This window comes from Populus nigra, chromosome 7 (genome assembly GCF_951802175.1).
Source record: "Populus nigra chromosome 7, ddPopNigr1.1, whole genome shotgun sequence".
Taxonomy (NCBI): domain Eukaryota; kingdom Viridiplantae; phylum Streptophyta; class Magnoliopsida; order Malpighiales; family Salicaceae; genus Populus; species Populus nigra.
The window spans coordinates 1,149,686-1,168,594 of record NC_084858.1 but is presented as its reverse complement, the minus strand read 5'-3'; the positions used below and the strand labels follow the sequence as shown (position 1 = coordinate 1,168,594).

General features: G+C 33.5%; 2 protein-coding genes across 2 annotated transcripts; one reads left to right on the top strand and one right to left on the bottom strand.

The window, feature by feature from the left end:
• Positions 1-645: 645 nt before the first annotated feature.
• On the bottom strand, positions 646-10,544 carry LOC133700209 (embryogenesis-associated protein EMB8). The gene is made up of 13 exons (XM_062123750.1): positions 10,110-10,544; positions 9,961-10,022; positions 9,411-9,508; positions 9,026-9,115; positions 7,703-7,825; positions 7,214-7,291; positions 5,502-5,587; positions 5,280-5,328; positions 3,363-3,419; positions 3,152-3,282; positions 2,271-2,354; positions 1,897-1,966; positions 646-1,386 (listed from the first exon to the last, which is right to left on the bottom strand). The coding sequence occupies exons 1-13, from the start codon at positions 10,487-10,489 to the stop codon at positions 949-951; spliced, it is 1,746 nt and encodes a 581-aa protein (XP_061979734.1). The 5' UTR covers positions 10,490-10,544; the 3' UTR covers positions 646-948.
• A 516-nt stretch (positions 10,545-11,060) lies between these two features.
• On the top strand, positions 11,061-12,861 carry LOC133698956 (protein WHAT'S THIS FACTOR 9, mitochondrial). Its single transcript, XM_062122070.1, has one exon. It carries the CDS (start codon positions 11,219-11,221, stop codon positions 12,521-12,523), a length of 1,305 nt encoding a protein of 434 aa, XP_061978054.1. The 5' UTR covers positions 11,061-11,218; the 3' UTR covers positions 12,524-12,861.
• The last annotated feature ends 6,048 nt before the right edge of the window (positions 12,862-18,909 follow it).

The window sequence follows — 18,909 nt, the reverse complement described above, 5'->3', positions numbered from 1 at the left end:
CACCTCCTGCTGGTTTGACTTTATTAAAGTATTTATGTATACTTTTTCCAAGGAAAAACAACTCCTGCCCCCTTCCAGCGATCCCCACCAGACCATGAACACATGACGGCTATTAAAAGATATCACGCCGACGACTTTGGAAAGAACTGACGTCATGGAGGCTATTAAGAGATATGATGCTGACGGCCTTTAAAAGAAACAGGCTTATTTATACCCCCTTTTCTTAAGAATACAGGAAAAAAAAAAAGAAGAAAAAGTCAGAATCATTTATGAAAAAACAACCACTATCACGGACTGTAGCTATTAAACCTGGAGCCGGGTCTGATGACAATATTTTAAACCTATACTAAACTCATAAACATGGATGGTAATATCTCTGGCATCATTTTCCAGTTATCCGATGACCGGCCTAAAATGAGAGACTAGAAGCAAATGATGGCAAAACACGAATCAGTGACCAAAATTGATAATTCATCATGTGCTCTACATCTTTAAATCTTCAATGCAACACATCCATCCCTGAAGCATGGTGAAGAACATTACCAGAACACACTCAGCTTAAACCTAACATATAAAATGAAGCTAACATTATCAGGCACAAGTACACACTTCAGCATGCAGTGACGAGAAACTGAGATTCACGGATGGCATGAAGAAACTAGTTTTCATTTTCTTCTACTTTTTTCAGAGAACATTGTTTCTCTAGAAATAATGGTAACAACACATAATCCAAGCTTCTTCCAAATTTGTGACCAGATACAACTGACATGTGTTCTTGGTATTACAGTTTGACTCCTTTATTATCCTTCACCATGAAGGCGGTTTTGTACTGTTATAATTTATCACCCTTGCTTTCCTTTTTCAAGAAAATAATTCATCACATTTTATATTCATCAAGAATGACTACTATACCATAAAGTAAATAATTATCATTACCCACAGAGATTGCTATCTTCTACGCAAAGCAGACGGTAGGATGCTCTTGAATCTTTTCTTGAGAAAAGGAAGAAGAGCAGAACCGACAAGGGGCCAGGTTGTTACGATAGCAATGTAAGCAAGGAGCCAGATCGAATTTCTACTCAGTCGTAGAAGCTGATCCATTCCTCTTCTAGCAGGAACACCCAAATCATTGAGATTCTGATCCAATGGCTGGTTGAGGTCAACTTTAGAATGGGTTCTCTCTGTCAAAAGATCACTTCTTTCTTCGTGCAAAATGGCATCTTCATCCTTCCTGATGTGGTCCACATCTTCATTGCATTCATCTTCAGCTATGAAATCTTCTTGACTGTTGCCAACAGCAGTCACCATGCCATCCTCCAAGACATTCACATAAGGTCCTTGATCAATTGAAGACTCCGGTGGAATGGACAAGCTAGGCCCTTCCACCTGAAAGACAACCAAACAAAGAAATTTCAACTTCCTGGAAACTGACAGTTAAACTAGAATAAGTTGTCCCCTTGCTATGCTTGCGTTGGAAGATTTAAATTCAGATATTCCCACTGCAAGACAAATATAACTGGTAACAGTTGATCGAATGACTGGACACTGGAAACAGCTGGTCTTTTAATCTCTTTGAGTTCCAAAAACATAATCTCTTACCCAGGAATTTTAACCCACTCAAAAAAAGAAAAAGGTTTAAATTATTGCGAAAACATTTGGCTTTCACAGCCAAATAATGGAAATTTCTCCTCCATCTCATGTTTGAAAGGTGAATTTTAACAAGCAGAAGTAACATTAGGAAAATATATACTTCATACTTCCATGGGATCTGGCAATGTGCTCCACTGTGGTGCTAGAGTATGTGGTATGTCCTTGTCCATTTCTTTGTGTGTTAAAATGTGTGCATACTAATTTCTATCAATTGACTCCAAAAATCTTTAGCGAACTATTTTGCACCTTCTTTCTTCTGTTGCTTAATGGGCTAGACTGCAAGACATCAAAGAATTCATCTACAGCTCTCACCCACCTGCAAGGAAATGAAGAAAACAATTCAATCCAAGTTTATCAAGAGACCAAATGAGAATCATACAGTAACTGCTGCTAAAGATGATGGACAAAATTGTTGATTATCATCCAAGAAAAAGAATGTTAGCATGTAAGCTCCTAGATAATATCTAATGCAAACCCTTAATAGATGGTAAAAAATAATCACTCTTGACCTCCGCATAGGACTACAACAGACTCTGACATGCTCATTTTTTTGCAGATGTCTATGCATGTTTGATAATAAAGAGTTGTCAAACATGCCAAAAGAGGAAGACAGTAGTTACCACATGCTATCTGCAGATATCCCCTCATAATAAGCAAGGTGTCCTCCATGCTGTGTGACAGCAAGGATAATATTTTCATTTGCCCTGTAAGGAATCAAACAGTTCAATGTTGCATAGATTGAAAACATTGTTCAACGCATGATATCATGAGCTTCAAAGAATAGTGGCGACAGCTAGACTTATTCTGGTTATGAAAATTTAGAATTCATACATTTGGTATGCTATTCACATACTGTTGATCATATCTAAATCTTTAACCATGCTTCATGTTGTGGCATTTTCAAACGTATTGTGTTAAGCATCATCTACCTGGTTCTTTCAGACTATGAGGGAATTTAAAATCCATCAATATCACCCTGATTCCTTATCAATTTCAACAGCAAGAGTTCTAATCACTCCATGGTTGATTGCTGCCCTATGTGACAACTCTAGGTGTGAAATAAAATGTTCACTAGGACACTCAGCTAACTGAGTAGAAGTCAGCAGCATTCAAAATCCCTTCATGTTATAACTAAAGCATTTTAGCTGTGGTGCAACATAAATTTTTGGAATATGGTATTTAAACAATTCTATATCTGAGCATGCACTAGTTAGTCAAAATAATTTTTGCTCCATGATAAATGTTTTGCCTCCATTTAATTGGAAAATGTGACTAGAACTTTTATACAGTGTCTGTGTGCCTACAAACAACCCCATTTATAGTTAGTAGAGGCCAAATTGGAGCGGTTTTAGGAAAGCCAACAACCAGTCAGGGCCTGCTGCAACAGAGATAGCGGAATAAAGAAATCCACGTGGAGCATTCAAGAATGTCATAAATAAAGAACAAATCACACACTCAAATGATTAGAGAGTGGAGAAAAGTAAAGAAGCTGATTCCCTACCTGCATTCATCCCATGGGATGGCCTCCCTTGTACAAACTGGATCATCCATGGCACTGATGCACAGAAGAGGCACTGATACATTTCCCACAAAATTCACACAACTAGAACGCCTGTAATATGCATCAACAGTCTGAGGAAAAGAACAGTGGTTTTAGTCAATCAAGAAAGGATGAGTCATTTTGGTGAAAATGAGGATCAATCAGCTTTCACCTCAAATTTTCCAAGAATGCGGGTTGCATAGTTGTCGAAGTCTCGAACAGAACGTGACTGTCACACAAAGGAAAAAAAAACAGATTCTTTAAAAGCAAGGCATTTGCTTCACCAATACAATCCTCTGATTACGTTTTCATCTATACATGTCAACATATCAATGGATTGTTAAGGAGTATGTACCAACCAAATGTATTTTGCTAAAAATAAGTAGAAGCATAATTTGCTTGTGATATATCTAAACCATCAATGTGGAAAGTGTTATATAGATATAGGCTCTTTCCACTTTCCAATGCAATCTCACTTCAAAAGAAATAATGCCAATAAGCAACTATTTTATGCAGTTTCATAATGTGATTTAATTGACAACATGATGTGAGCATGTTGAATGTGAAGAGCTACAATACAGCATCTCATTAATCAGCATCCCTCTAAAGATGAATGCATGGTAATCCAATATATCCCATAAATTAAACTAGGGGGAAATGCAGCACCTATGGCTTGGTTATATTGGATTTATATGACAAAAAATTGTTCATTTGCCCTTAAGTATCTTGTGCTTTGCTCCATTAGCAGTGTACGGACTGCTGAACTCCAATAGCAATATTAAAGTGGCATTTGGTACAAGGTTAAAAAACGAGAGGGAATTTGTACAAGAACACTAATTATATGAGGAATTGTTAAAGTGTAAAGTTAATATTCAAAGGTTGTTTGGTGTGTTAACAAATTATAGGGTAAATTGTTAGTAGAGAGAGAGAGAGAGAGAGAGAGAGAGAGAGAGAGTTTATATATATTTTTCTAATTCTCCTATATGTCTTAACTATTAAGTTTAGTAAATAGCATCTCATGTGTTGGCATGGATCTAAAACATAATGAGCTGAACAAAAAATTTTTGTAAGTCTGTGTTTACACTTATTGTATAGATTACTTTACATCTTATGCATGCACAAATATATACATACCTCTACAAGTAAAAAAGAAAAACTAGAAAACTATTACTTTACAAATATATAATTGCATCCCTTATGGTTTAAAATGGGCTTGCTTCTAAAAGCATATCGAATGATATTTTTACTACTCCAACAACCAACTTCATATATTCACTTAAGTAGAGGAGTTTAAGAAAGAAATGAAATGAAGGCACTCCCTCCATCCCACAAAGGATGTCCCAATTGACTATTACACGTATTAAAAAATGAAAATAAATGTTGTGCCAGACCATCTATTTTTATTGCATTAACTACATTATCCTTCCAAATTAAATGCAGTTAAAGAAAAAGCATATGAATTTAATTTTTAAAGAGTCAAAGTATTTAAGTAACATAACCGATCCTTCAACATATTGAAAATAGACAATGCATTTTGGTAAGGAAATAAAGAGGTAAATAGCTCAATCTGTCCTTATATAATTGGACAAGTCTCCAATATATCCCTACACTTTTAATTGTGTCTGCCATGTCATTGTATAATATTCAATTCTCCAATATGTCATTTGGTCAAGTTTTTCCACCCAAATTGACAAAATTACATTTTTTTCATTCTAAAGTTGTCCTTGAGTTATATAAGAATATAATAGAAAAGTTTCTTAAGATTGATCAAAATGTTTTAAGAAATAAAAAGTTTGAAAATTATTCAACCATTAAAATTTAAAAAACTAAAGATTTCAATCTTTTCTCAAACAACTAAAATTATATTCCTGTACAGTTCAAGGGTATTTTCAGAATGAAAAATATAATTATGTCAATTTGAATAGAAAAACTTGAGATAAAAATATATTGGAGAATTGGATATTAAAAAATGACATAATTGACACAATTAGAAACACAGGGATATATTGGAGACTTAATCAATTATATAAGGATATAATGAGTCATTTAACTGAAAATAAGGATGCTTTTTGAGGAACTGAGGGATTACCTTCTTTACACCATCCCAATCTGTAAGACGTGACAAGATAGACTCATGCCTGCATAACAATACAGTTAGATCTTTGGAAAACAAAAACCCTGGAAGTTCAAAAAATTAAAAACACAAGCTGAAATCATAATTTTGAAGTGATCAAGTGGAGTTCACACAGGATAACTAAGCAAAAGAAGGTTCATTGTCAGAAAAATTAGCAAAGCAGTGATGGAGACATACAGTTGTGCATAACCTTGTAGGCCAACTGTTAGCACTTTGTCATACAATTTCTGCACAAGTCTACGATTGATATATCTATCACATATCTGTAAAGCAACAATAGAGGGACTTTAAATAATTTTCAACAGTTAGTTCCATAAGTGGATTATTTAACAAAAACAAGGATTTTAATAATTTATTGACTTATAATTCAATAAGAAAGCAATTTACGTAACTTCTGATTTAGTTGAACCTGTCAAGATTAGTACTAACTAAAGATCTTGACATGATCCCACCATCTTTTCTACAAATTTTCTTAAACAATTCTCTTCTACTTTGCCTCCAAAGTTGTATTTTGACTTTTATGAAGGAATTTCATAACCAGAGTTGATCTTTCCTTTCAGAATAACATCCACTGGAGAATTATGCGTCTTTTCTTTTATGTATTGTATCAATAAAATAAAATCATGAAATTATAGATTCAAACAAGCTTGGAACAAGAACTTCCAAGTGAAAGACAACCAAGCATATAGAGGGAGAGATGATCAAAGAAATAGTTGGTCGCATCACATGGAATTCATATGGATGAACATTCAATAAGAACTATATGTAAAAAATATACAAATTCATATAAAAAACCACATAAATTTAATACAAACAACCAAGTTGGTTGGTCGAGCAAGCCCAAGGAAACCCAGTGCAATGAGACACTTCATATTAGAACAAACTAATATCCATCAAATATCTACCGAGAGAATATCCTTAACGTTCATGATTTTGCAGTTCAATCTCTATTGCACAACCCATTTTCCATTTTACTGCGACAACTGCAAACTTTTTTTCCTTTTTCTTTTTTTAATAGAACTATCATACTTCCTTTACAAAAAGAAACTGAGAAATTCCTTTACTGTGAACAAATTTTACAATCTTCCGAAGCACATGAGGCATGGGGAGCCATTGGCATGACAAGTTATTCCTCTTAGTACTCCACAATCAATGAAGATACCCAAGTTATTCCTTTTATTCCCTCTCCTTTAATTTCTTCTCTTTTCTAGTTTATCCACTTGAAGGCAAGTGGTTCAGTTCAATGGGACAAATCCCATGCCATGCTGCAAAGCAAAAGTGAGTCATCAGACAGCAGCAACTTCACGTGGAATGCTGGTTGTTAGAACCTATCTGGTTACTTCCCAACATTGCTCTAGCAAAAGCAGCAACAGGTGTGGTCTCTTTTCTCTTCCACCGCCACCCTATATAGTCTTCTTCTCATTAATGACATACTCTTAAAATTCTACCTGTAAATTTTTTCTTTAACTAAAACCGCAAGTAAAGAAGAGCTAGATCTACATTCTCACTATACTAGTACTTCTAAAGGAACCCATTTATGAGGAAGTAATGGTTGTGCAATTTTCTCAGGAAAACAAACCAAAAGAAAATGAAGATGTTTTCACTCTCTGCGGAAGACATTTTAGTTTCTACCATTCACTTCAACATGTTGCTGAATATGGTTGTTGGAGCCCCACTACATCACCGTCTACCTTTTAACATTTTCTGGTCACATTACTGTCTTCATTGCTGGAACGAATAAAAATATATAAATTGCAATATCTTGCATCCTAAAAAATCAAGATGTGCCAATGAAACAAGGTACCTAATTTGGCATGGTAATAGATAAATACAAAAACTGCAAAGATATACCTACTCCCATAACATGTAAATATAGATGAAACACTCACCAAAAGATCCCAAGGAGAGCAGACAGCCGCAGCTCCAACAAGAAGACAATTAACCCCATCTTCTCCAAGATATTTCACCTGGAACAATTAACGTTAACAACACATCACTTGGATTCAAAGTTCCAACTCTAAACAAAGCAATTTCTTGTATACACCCTTGTTCAATGTGCATCAAAAAGAATCCTACTAACTGTGTGATTTAGCTTAACAAATCCACCATAAATAAGTATGGTTAGAGTTAATCCTCCAAATTAGACAAATCAAACTCATTCAGAAATTGATACAGTCATAATCCATTTACCAATATCTACCAGGAGGCATTGGCATTATAAAACATGAAGCAACATGGCCATGCGGCAGGTTAAAGATGAAATGTATAAAAATCTCATCAGGAAGGTAGTTTATTGAGATGATAATTTGAGGTCTTTCAAGATAAAAAAATACACATACTACTTTGCAAGCAGGGAAAAAATAAAAGGAGAAGCATACCAAAATATTTGCCCCAATACTAGTTCCAACAGCATATAAAGGAGCTTCAGGATATTGACAATGAATATGATCAATGACCTTTCGTACATCCTCTGTCCACCCAGCATTGTAGAAGCAATCAGACTGACCATATATATTTATAACAAATGACCTTGTTAGTCAACGATTTATTGCAATAAGTACAGACCACGAGAGATGTCTGAACAAGCTTTGATGCAGCTCACAACACACATGAAAGTTTGACATTTAAGAAAACATATTCAAAAGCAACCTAAAAAAGAAAAGCAGTCACAGTTATGCAAAGTTGAATATTCTCTGAATAACAAGATCCTCATTAAGCACATTATCTATTAACAAAATAACATATATAAAATCCCCTCTCAACAAAGAAAAGAGAAACCCATGGGTATACAAGTCTGTGAATGAGCAATTTCACATTCAGAATTGTCATAAAAAAAAGAAAAGAAAAGAGCTTCCTGCATCTTAGCAGTATATTTCTTTTATTCACTTGGATGAATTGAAAGAGAGGTTTCTTCTAAATTGCCTTCTTCCATTCCAGTATTTTAACTTGTGACAACTAGCTTAAGAGAAAACTATTTAAAAAAGTTAAGCCATTTGCATTTTCTTGAAAAGCTTTTGCTACTTCTTCTATTTGGCTTTTGATGATCTGTCCATGTGGGCATGTACCACAGCATGTCTGATGCTTTTTCATAAACTTGTGGTTGTTTAACTCAGTTTCTGTTTCAATGAAACAAGGTTTTGTGAAGGAAAACCCTAGAGAGAGTCCCACCTCTAAAACAATTTTAAATCAAAACACTTTTCCTGTAACCTATAAGCTCTTGGTTGTAACCCAAAATCTATCATACGTAGGGACAGTAAAGTTGTAAAAAAAAGAGGGAGAGGAGGAAAGTCGAAGCCTAGGATCTAGTACTTTAACAACAACTAAAAGATATTCCAAGAATTTAACTGTGGAAAAAGAAAACCAAAAGAACAAACTTCACAAGATTTTCAATTTGGTTTAACTGATCTGTCAAATCCTTCAAAAATTCTAACATTTTTTTTCTTCCTCACTAAATTTCAAAGTCAAGATACAATTTACCAGCCTGTACCACTCTTCCGTATTTGTTGTTTTTCTTCTTCAAAAACCTTGTTTGGATGATATCATACTAAATGCAATGACTTCTTAATGAATGCAAGCCATTATGTATAATATTCATAAAAGGGGAAGAGAGAGAGAGAGAGAGAATGGTGATCCATGAAGAATGAAAAGGAAAAGTTGCTTTATGAGAAATCAAAAGCTTGCATATAATATTTGACACTCACAGTTATTGATATGCCTCCAAGTCCGCGATGATTGCTCACAACAACATTCCAGCCATGCTTTGCCATCTTATCTACGAGATGCTTTACATACTGTTGCACCGTAAAATTACACGAGACATTTAAAAAGGAGAAAGGAAAAAAACCCTACTGGCCACAAGAAAAAAAAAAACTCCGCAAAAGAGTCACAACAATTAATGCAGCATGTCTATCACCAATATAACTGAAAAGGGCAGCATCAAAAAGGAATTTCATAAGTTACTTCTATTCAGCCAACTGAGGTCTTGCTTAGGGGATGAACGCAAGAAGTAAAGGAATCTCCAGCAGAAGGTACCAACTACATGAAAATGAAAAAAACTTCAATTTCAAAATGATAAAAAGGACTTACAGCAGAACCCGAGTCACTTGTTAAACCAGGAATCACGATCAAAATAGGAGTTTTATCATTTTCTCGAGTCGCATCATTTGTGCAGGGAGCACCTTTAACTGAAAAATTAAGAAGCAAAAATTAGATTTAAACAATACCAAACAACAAGTAAAGCAGCAAAAATATAAAACACACATGTTAAATTCAAGACATAAATCATTCCCCAAAAAAAATAATGATACACACGACTCAAACCAAAGTTCAAAGTCACCGTTATCACAACTCGACTCAAAGTTAGCATCTTTTCAGAAAACAATATATTGGGAAACTCCAAGCAAGAGTGATCATAATGTGCAGTGGATAAAAGATGCACTCGACCTAGCAGTAATCCTAGCTTACTTCAGGTTACATAAGTTCGCCTCTACCATTCAACGAGAGAAAAAAAATCAAACACCAAAGCCATTGCGAATTATTGCATCAAAAATTGAAAATTTAATCTAATCTAGTCAAAGATAGCTCATGTTTTCTTCAAGATTCAGCTAGTTTCACATAAAATTTGTATTATACTAACCATCAGAAGACATTAGCCAGTCCAGAGCAATGGTACCGCCATCAGTAGCATAAAACATGTGTCTGCAGAGTACAAAAAAAATAAACGTATAAACATAGGGTCTGCAGAAAAAAACAAAAGCAAGAGAGAAAAAAGAAAGAAAAAATAACCTTTTGTAGGTGACATGAGGAGATTTTGCAACAAGACTCAAGAAAGCTGTTTGGAGATGAGGACTTGATAGCCATGGAGTAGGCAAAAACCTTCCGTGGAGGATGCGGCACTTGGAAGCGACGGATTTGTAGAGTTGAGAGCTGGGATTATAGGTGAGCGACACAGAGTCGCCTCTGAAGGCGGTGAGTAAATCGGCGAGAAAGTGTATCTCAAGAAAATTGTAGAAAAAGACTAGAAATGCTAGGAAGAGGAGGAGGACGATGCATAGGAGGAGGAGTAGGAGGAGTAGGAGATGGTTCTGAGAGATTGAAAAAAGAGACAGAGATTTGACGAAGAGCTCGTCGTAGTCGTATGATGATGCTCTGTAATCTTCTTCCATTTCAAAGATTTTCGAGGTTGTGGAGGTTGGAGAAGAGCAGGTGGTTAAGCTTTGTAAGATGGAGTTAGTTATAAAGTTCGTCCCTGTAGTTTAATGAAACTAAATAATTAGTCTTGTAGTCTTAGAAATTATATATTTTATCTATTTATATATTTTTTTCCTTCTCCTCTCCTCTCCTCAAGAAAATATATGATTCCTGCCAATACTTATTGCATGAAAAAGAGAAAATTACATCTAAACCCACCAAAAATTCTCTTATTTTTAGTTTTTTTTCCCTAATTTAACTTTATTTTGTAAAATTATAAATAATATTTAAAATCATAAATACAAGATGAGATAATGTAGAATAAAATAACTATGAAAATATTAATATAATGTGGGTTGATTGGAATCAGTATATTTATTATTATTTATTAATATAATTTTTAATTTATTTTATTAAATATATGAATAAACTTTTCAATTGGTATTCAAAGAAGAATTGATGGTGAAAAAATTGTTCATTTGATTTTTTTTTCTCAGTACAATTTTTTTTAATTAATTTTATTCAATTTTCTCTGTTTAATTAGTGATTCGGCTTTCTCATCCTCTCTTGTCACTGCATATAAGTTTAAAGATTACTGTTTTCTTCTCTGAAACCATCACTCACTAAAAAAACAATCCTTCACCACTCCCGCTTCCCCAGCACTTTGAACACAGCAGCATCAATTCCATTTTCTTCCATGAGAGATGATGATGTCTCTCTACAGCACCAAACTCCCACACCAACTCAACCAAGCCAGGACCTTCATAGCTGCCAGGATCAAATGGGCCTGTGACCCTTACCTTGACACAGCTGTTTCCAAAGAAAAAGACTTGAAACAAATCATTTCTATCAAGAACCAACTAATTTCCTCTCCCTTGAAATCCCTCCCTCTTTCCTCTCTTTCCCTTCTAAAACCCCACTTCAACCTCTCCACTACAGCCCTCAATTTCTTCCACAAGTACTCCACAGTTTTCTCTCAATTCCAGCCCTCCCCTTCCCTCCCCTTCCACATCAAACTCACCCCTCAAGCTATCTCACTTCACAAGGAGGAGCAACTCATTCTAAAGTCACAACCTTTACGTGATGACACCATAAAAAGGTTAGCTAAACTCTTAATGCTTTCCGGGGCAAAAAGATTGCCTTTGCATATTGTTGATAGGTTCAAGTATGATTTGGGTTTGCCTCATGATTATATTACTGCCCTTTTATCAGATTATCCTGAATATTTCAATGTCTGCGAGGATAAAGATTGTTTAACTAATAAAGACACTTTCTTTTTAGAGCTGGTTTCTTGGAAAGATGAGTTAGCTGTGTCTGAAATGGAGAAAAGAGTGTCACTTGAGGATTTGAGGAATGTTAAGAGAGGGGAGAGAATTGGGTTTCCTTTAAATTTCCCAAATGGGTTTGATTTAAAGAAGAAAGTGAGAGATTGGGTTTTTGAATGGCAAGGTTTGCCATACATATCACCCTATGAAAATGCTTTTCATTTGAATCCCAATGGGGATCAAGCTGAGAAGTGGACTGTCACGGTTTTACATGAGTTGTTGTGGTTGTTAGTGTCAAAGAAGACGGAGAAAGAGAATGTGCTTCAATTGGGGGATTATTTGGGGTTTGGGAACAGGTTTAATAAGGCTTTGGTGCATCATCCAGGGATTTTTTATGTTTCCAATAAGATTAGGACACAGACTGTGGTGCTTAGAGAGGCTTATAGGAAGGGCTTTTTAGTGCATAAGCATCTTCTAATGGGAATGAGGTTTAGGTATATTCGTCTTATGAGTAAAGCTAAGAAGAAGAGAAGAAAATCAGTTGGTGGTGTTTCACATTTTCAACTGCAAAGGCAGGTTTCATCTACCAAAAAAGGGATAGAAAGAAAAGCTAAATATAAAAGCAGGGAGGAAGAAGAAGAGAGATCAAATGACTCTTCAGAATCTGAATTTGAGGATGTGGGGTCTTCAGACTCCAACCTTGAGGATGCGAATAATGAAGGGACTATGAAGATGAAGATGTGAATTGGTGCAATGAGAATTGGTGTCTCACAAACAAGGAAGCAAGAGCTCGCCATCAGGATATTGAAATGATTCCTTGAAAGTGCCTTGTCGATTGCTACATTTGTTGGAGAAAATTCTAGGAAACAAGAATTTGGCAAGGGCATTGTCCAATAAGGCAAAACCTTTGGACCTGATAACAAGAGGTAGATTATTGGTTGATATCAGTGGTTGGAATCTGGTTGGTTGCTTACAGCTTCTTGGTGGTTGGTTCCCTTCTTGTGTTTCTAATTGTTTTGATTTTGCTCATATATGTAACAGCACTACCTTGTAAATAAATTTCTGTTTTATTTCTCTGCTTATATTGACTATTTTTCCCTTTCAAATGCATATCAATAAAGGAACCAAAAAGAGGGTATCCACCTCCCATACACTGAAAGTATAAAAAAAGAAGTCAAAAACTACCAAACTACTTACAACTTAGCATTTTTCCTGGTACTGCATTTATTCCAACCCATAAGACGTTGAAGGAAAGATCTTTTAATCTAGAAATTGGAGTGTCCTCTCCTATATATGTGTTATCATTATATTCTAATTTGATTGACTGACATTTTACATGCATGCTCAGTTTGACATCATAATGAGTCAACCCGGTTTATAGGAGTGCATTTTACAGGCATATATGCTCAGTTTAGTCGAATACCAAGTCATTTCATCTTTTATTGGTGGCTGTTTCTTTGCTCCAAATATGACATGGATTGAATGTTTGATGTGTCAGAGGCTTCTTCTCTTTGCGGTATTGTAAATCACTTGGGGTATGGTATTTATCCTCCGACTTCTTGTTAGTGATGTACAAGAAGCTAAAAACAGGAAACTAGAGCCAGAGGGGAAAACATTTCACTGTGAAAACTTACTTTAACATGCTTTATTGCAACCCAAACTTATCCTCTTTTTGTTTCACTGTTTGTTGACTTGTTCATTTGTGATTTCTTTTTCAATGAAAGGAGAGTCTGCTGCATCCTGCCTCAGCCTTTGCTAATTATTCATATGCATTTTCTATGAATGGAGTTTTAACACTCCACATCTTGAAGTCATGATGTATGCCTTTGATGGGAGGCCGAGAACTGAAACATGACTTTGGTTACGGTTTTCCTCATTGTAAAATCTAACAGGTATTTGCTGAGAATTCCCTCTTTTCATTCCCAATAATTGTAGGTTTCACAGATAAGTGATGTTGCCATTTATTTTATCTTATTGTGGGAAGCTCGCCCCTACAAAGCATTACAGTACGGACTGCTAATTGTTGCTTCAGGGTAGAGATATTTGAGGTTATCGAGTAGACATGTAGCCATGCCAGTTACCCTGAATTTTGCTGTTCATATGGCTGGCAATCATATACTTAATAAAGGATTTAATTTCTTATCCCAACTGAAGCTGTTATCTTAACAGATAAGGTTCAGTTCTGTAGTATTTTTTGTGGTGGCTCAACTTTTAAGAGTAGCAGCATTGAAGAAATAGAGAGAGCTGAGCCTTGCTAGTTCTCTCATCTGGTTCATTTCCTTTCTCAGAAGAATCTTCCTCCATTTGTATGGTCCATGCCTCTGTTACTGGATCCATTTCTTTTTCCAAGGGTCTGGACTCTGGTCATCATCACGGTATGTCCTCTGGCCTTGGGTGTCAAGTTCAGTAGGCTTCCCATAAGGAAACAACATCCTGATTAATCTACTCATCATCTAGTATAGTTTTTTTAAAATATTTTTTATTTAAAAATGTATTAAAATAAAAAAATTTATTTTTAACATTAATTTGAAAATATAAAAAATAATTATTAATAAAAAAATAATTTTTGAAAACGTAATTTTTCACCGTATTTCCAAATATACTCATTCACTTCCCCAAAAGGAAGGGTGACTTGTGTTAACGCTTTCCATTCCTTATTTTACTGTACATCAATCCTGCCAAACAAGCTGAAGTTCAAGCTCTTCCACCCTCCCTCCCAGGAAAAGTTATTTAGTTTTACTGAAAAGTAATTTAATTATTTAAATATTTTTTTAAATAAATTTTTAAAAAGTAAATTTTTTTTGATATTTGATAATATCATAAAAAATAAGTTGAAAAATACTTTTCAATATTTGATTATGTCATGGAAAATAACCTGAAAAATAACTTATTAATGTTTTTTTTCAAGTTTATTAAAATAATAAGAATAAATCTTACAAATTAAATGGTTGAATGAAAATGAAATTGAAAAAAAATCTAATTTCATAAATTATCTCAAATAAAATAAACAACAATCAAATTAATGGAGATCAAATCTAATAGATAAAAAAATTGAAAGATGATGAAATTAAAATAATAATAATTAAAATTTCATAAATTATTTCAAATAAAATAAGTAATAATCAAAAAAATGAGGACCAAATTTAAGAGATAAAAAAATTCAATTAAAAAAATAATAAGAGAAAAGTAAATAACAATCATAAAAATAAGGATCAAAGTTAATATAAAAATCAAATTAAATCAAATTCTAAGAGATAAAATTGAAAAAATAAAGATTCAAAACAAAATATATAGCAATAAAAAATTTGAAAACTCAATTTGATATAATTGACAAATAATATGATATTTCTAAATTTTTCACAACTTCTAAAAAGTGTTTTCTGTCCAAAATAAAAAGAAAACACTTTTCTAGAAATCAAGTCAAATTTTTCTTTGACTGAAAAGCATTTTTTGTTGACTAATTTTTTAAAAAACAAATAAACATAAAAAAATTTAAAAAATAATTTTCAAAAAACTATTTTTCATGAAACAATTTAGCCCTGGAATCCTAAACTTTACCTACAAATGGTTGGCTTTGGCTATATGCATCTGCAGATCCTATACTAGACTTTGGTTCTGAAGGCACAAATTGCTCTACAAAGAGTCAGTGTTACAAAATGAAAAGTATATTAATAGCCATGATTGATATACTGGGGGACATGTGCTTAAGAAAGTAGCAAGTCAACCAACGAGCTTGTCTGGAGTTCCTTCTGGAAAATAAGCTGAGAAGCCAAAGAAACTGTGACTTGCAGGCTGCTGGTTACATGATCTACCCAGACATTCTCCACTTATGTCCTGATGGCTAAATTATAGTGCTGTTACATGTGCATATGTTTTTTTTTTTTTTATTAACATTGTTATCCGAACCAGTTTACATACAGTTCCATTAATCTTATAAATAAACATATAAATCTTTAATAATTATAAAATTTATGACTTGAACGGGTGACTTATAGCCTGTGATAGATTCTGAAAGCATGAAATCCTGCAGTTGTTTGGACCATTATGATCCGTCAAGATGGTCGAGTGAAACAGTGGGATTTTCTTCAACGTGGCATCATCTTTGGGGGTGCTCCAGAAAGAGCAGAAAACCTTCATGTCGTTCTCTCTGTGCTGGACTTGGGACTTTCGGACAAGTAATAAGTAATAATAATCATAGCAGGAGGCCTGGGATTTATGCGTCAACTTCTACAAGTGCCTTGTAATTTTTGCGGTTATCAGATAAGTGAGATGACATTGTGCTTTCTTTTAGTTTCCTGACATAATTTCTTTCTAGATTCTGAGTATCACCGAAGATTTTAGGCACATTGGGGTAGAGAATTGGGAAACTGAGTGAAGTGGGGCCATTGATACGTTCACTAAGCTATAGCTTAGGTTGCATTGAGTTAGTGTCCCAGGACCATCGAGAAATTCGAGATATAAATGTGTTTGATTGAGAAAAATAAAAAATTAAAAAAATTATTTTCATGATAAATTGTATGGAGGGAATTTATGTCTCATCTCGAAACAAGAATGATAAAGGATATGTTTTCTCTATTTTTATTATTTTTATATTTTTTTATCTTAAAACAGTAACTAAAAACAAGAGACTTGACGAGTTAATTTGGTAGACTCAATTAAAACCTGAATTAGACAAAAAAATTTTTAAAAAATAATATTATTTTAAATTCATTTATATTAACTCGGTTAATTCAACTAACTCACGATCCAAGTTAAAACAAGATTTGATAACCATAACAAAATGTAATAAGAGAATTTATGTCTTATCAAAACAAACAAGAATGATTGGGGACATGTTTTTCTATTCTTGTTATCTTTGTATTTTTTATCTCAAGATAATAATCAAGAAAAGGGGAGTCAAGCTAATAAACTCAGTCAAAAACTAAGCTGGATAATTTTTTTTTCAAAATAATATTATTTTAAATTAATTTATATTAACTCAGGTAATTCCAGCTAACTATACATGTTGGAATAAGGTTTGATAACCATGACAGCATGAAGGATATTTTAGTTCTGTCTGATGGGCAGAAGCCGCTTTTAAGCACATCATTTTTTTCCCATGTTGAAAATGCAAATGATATTTCCAAGTCAGTCGATCATCAGAAAGTGATATCATCATCAACCACTGCATTTATGATGTAGGGTTCGCACTCAGAAATGAGTCCCCAAGTCATGGTCCTGCCGGCCGTCAACAGCACCCTTTATTATTTGGCCCACATGACACCTAATTAACAATGTTGGGTTGCGATATTCATTTCTGTAAACAGAGGATTTTGCCTCCACCTCTTGTATCATGTCGGCCTCCATGGAGCTGGTTTACTTCGGGTGGTGAGAGGACAGTTCATTCACTCTCAGGCGTTAAATCCATTTCATCTCAACATGAATTTTAATTACAGTTATTAAACTCGACTTATATAATAAATCAATTTAATTACATGTTGATATCAACGTATTAAAATAATTTAAAAATATAAAAAAATAATTTTTAATTAAAAAAAATTAAAATTTTAAAAAACATAATTTACATTATGTCACACGCACACACTCTTAATTGTGAATCCTAAATCACTATCCTATAAGATTTTTCCTCTAATAAATGCAATTAATTATATATATATATATATATATATATATATATATATATAAAATGAATCTCATCCACGTCTCCCACCACCTCAACCACTTCATCATTTAAATTGAATTGAGGATTCACGATTTTAATTTATTAATTGCCATCATACTATCTTCCCTCTCTCTCTCTCAGTCATTATTTCAGATAAATAAATCTCTTGGATGAAGACGCATCATGGTTCAATTGTTGTAACTTGTAATGATTAGAAATGCCATGTTCTAATTAAAAAATAAAATATTAGAAAGATAAATTGTTTCATATATATATACATATATATATGGTAAATTATTTTGAACGCCTTATGATATAATATAATTTGTAACACTGCATATCTTAAAAAAAAAAAATTCGAAAGCAAATTGCTAATATTATAAGAGTACTTTATATAAAAGGACTCGTAAAGTCTTTAATTATTGTTCTTTTTTTTACAAATTGCTAATATTATTAAAAGCAAACTTCTTTAAACTATAATTAAAGGATTCGACAAAGTTCATAATATTCATTCCTATATTTTTAAATTGGACCTTTGTTATTTTTTTTACAGGTAATTAACCTTAGTTATTGTCTTATGTTAGCTTTTGGCTTATTTAGGGTAACGAATTTATACCTTTCGACAAACTCTACTAATAAAACCTTAATTTCTATTTTTGAACATCAATCTTCAACTCAATATTTTTTATATCTACATTTTCTCATTTTTTTTAGATCATAATAGAAATCAGAAATCATTGAGTGCTTGTTTGTTTTTATGTTATAATATGTTTTTTAAATTATTTTTTATTTAAATATGCATTAAACTGATATTTGTTTAGATAATTTTGGATGAATTTAATATGTTAATGTTAAGTATAAAAAAATCTTTATTTTAATAAATTTTTAATTCAAAAATATTTTTAAAAAACATCACACAATAAATACATTCTTCAAAGAAAGCCAAGATATATGCAAGCTAGCACACATGGTTGATCATGAGCTGCGAGCTGACTATTTCCATATCTTCTCGTAATGGTTTTGTTTTTGTTTTAATATTTTTTTTTGAGCTGCTAAATAACGGTTTATTTTATTTTTTCGTTTAAATTTTAAAATCAATCAAAACTAAAATATTTTTCATATGAATGTGAAGTCATCTACCCCTCCTCCGATTAGAGTTTTCCCTCGCCAGATCATGATTGTCAAGTTCCTGAGGCAAAAGAATTCTTCAATCCACTCTAAGCTCCCTTTCGCTGCCTGTAAAATTAATGCCAAGAATTAAGGGAGAAAGAAGACAAGAAGTCTTATCAAAATGATCAAGACCATCGGCAAGAACAGCCTGGGCTGCTGCTGATCAGTCTTTTCCTGCAGACTAGTCATCATAAATGGCAACACGCAATTTTGAAAAGTCAAAACCCTAAATCAAAGGTTTCACGTGGAAGTAGGGTTTCAACTTTCATGGAGAAACTTGCCACCCCCACCATGTGAA

Coding starts and splice junctions, on each gene's coding strand:
- LOC133698956 (XM_062122070.1), top strand. CDS start 11,219: ATGATGATGTCTCTCTACAGCACCAAACTCCCACACCAACTCAACCAA.
- LOC133700209 (XM_062123750.1), bottom strand. CDS start 10,489: ATGGAAGAAGATTACAGAGCATCATCATACGACTACGACGAGCTCTTC. Junction 9,509..9,960: donor CTGGCTAATGTCTTCTGATG/GTTAGTATAATA, acceptor TTAATTTTTCAG/TTAAAGGTGCTCCCTGCACA. Junction 7,826..9,025: donor TTGGAGGCATATCAATAACT/GTGAGTGTCAAA, acceptor ATATATGGTCAG/TCTGATTGCTTCTACAATGC.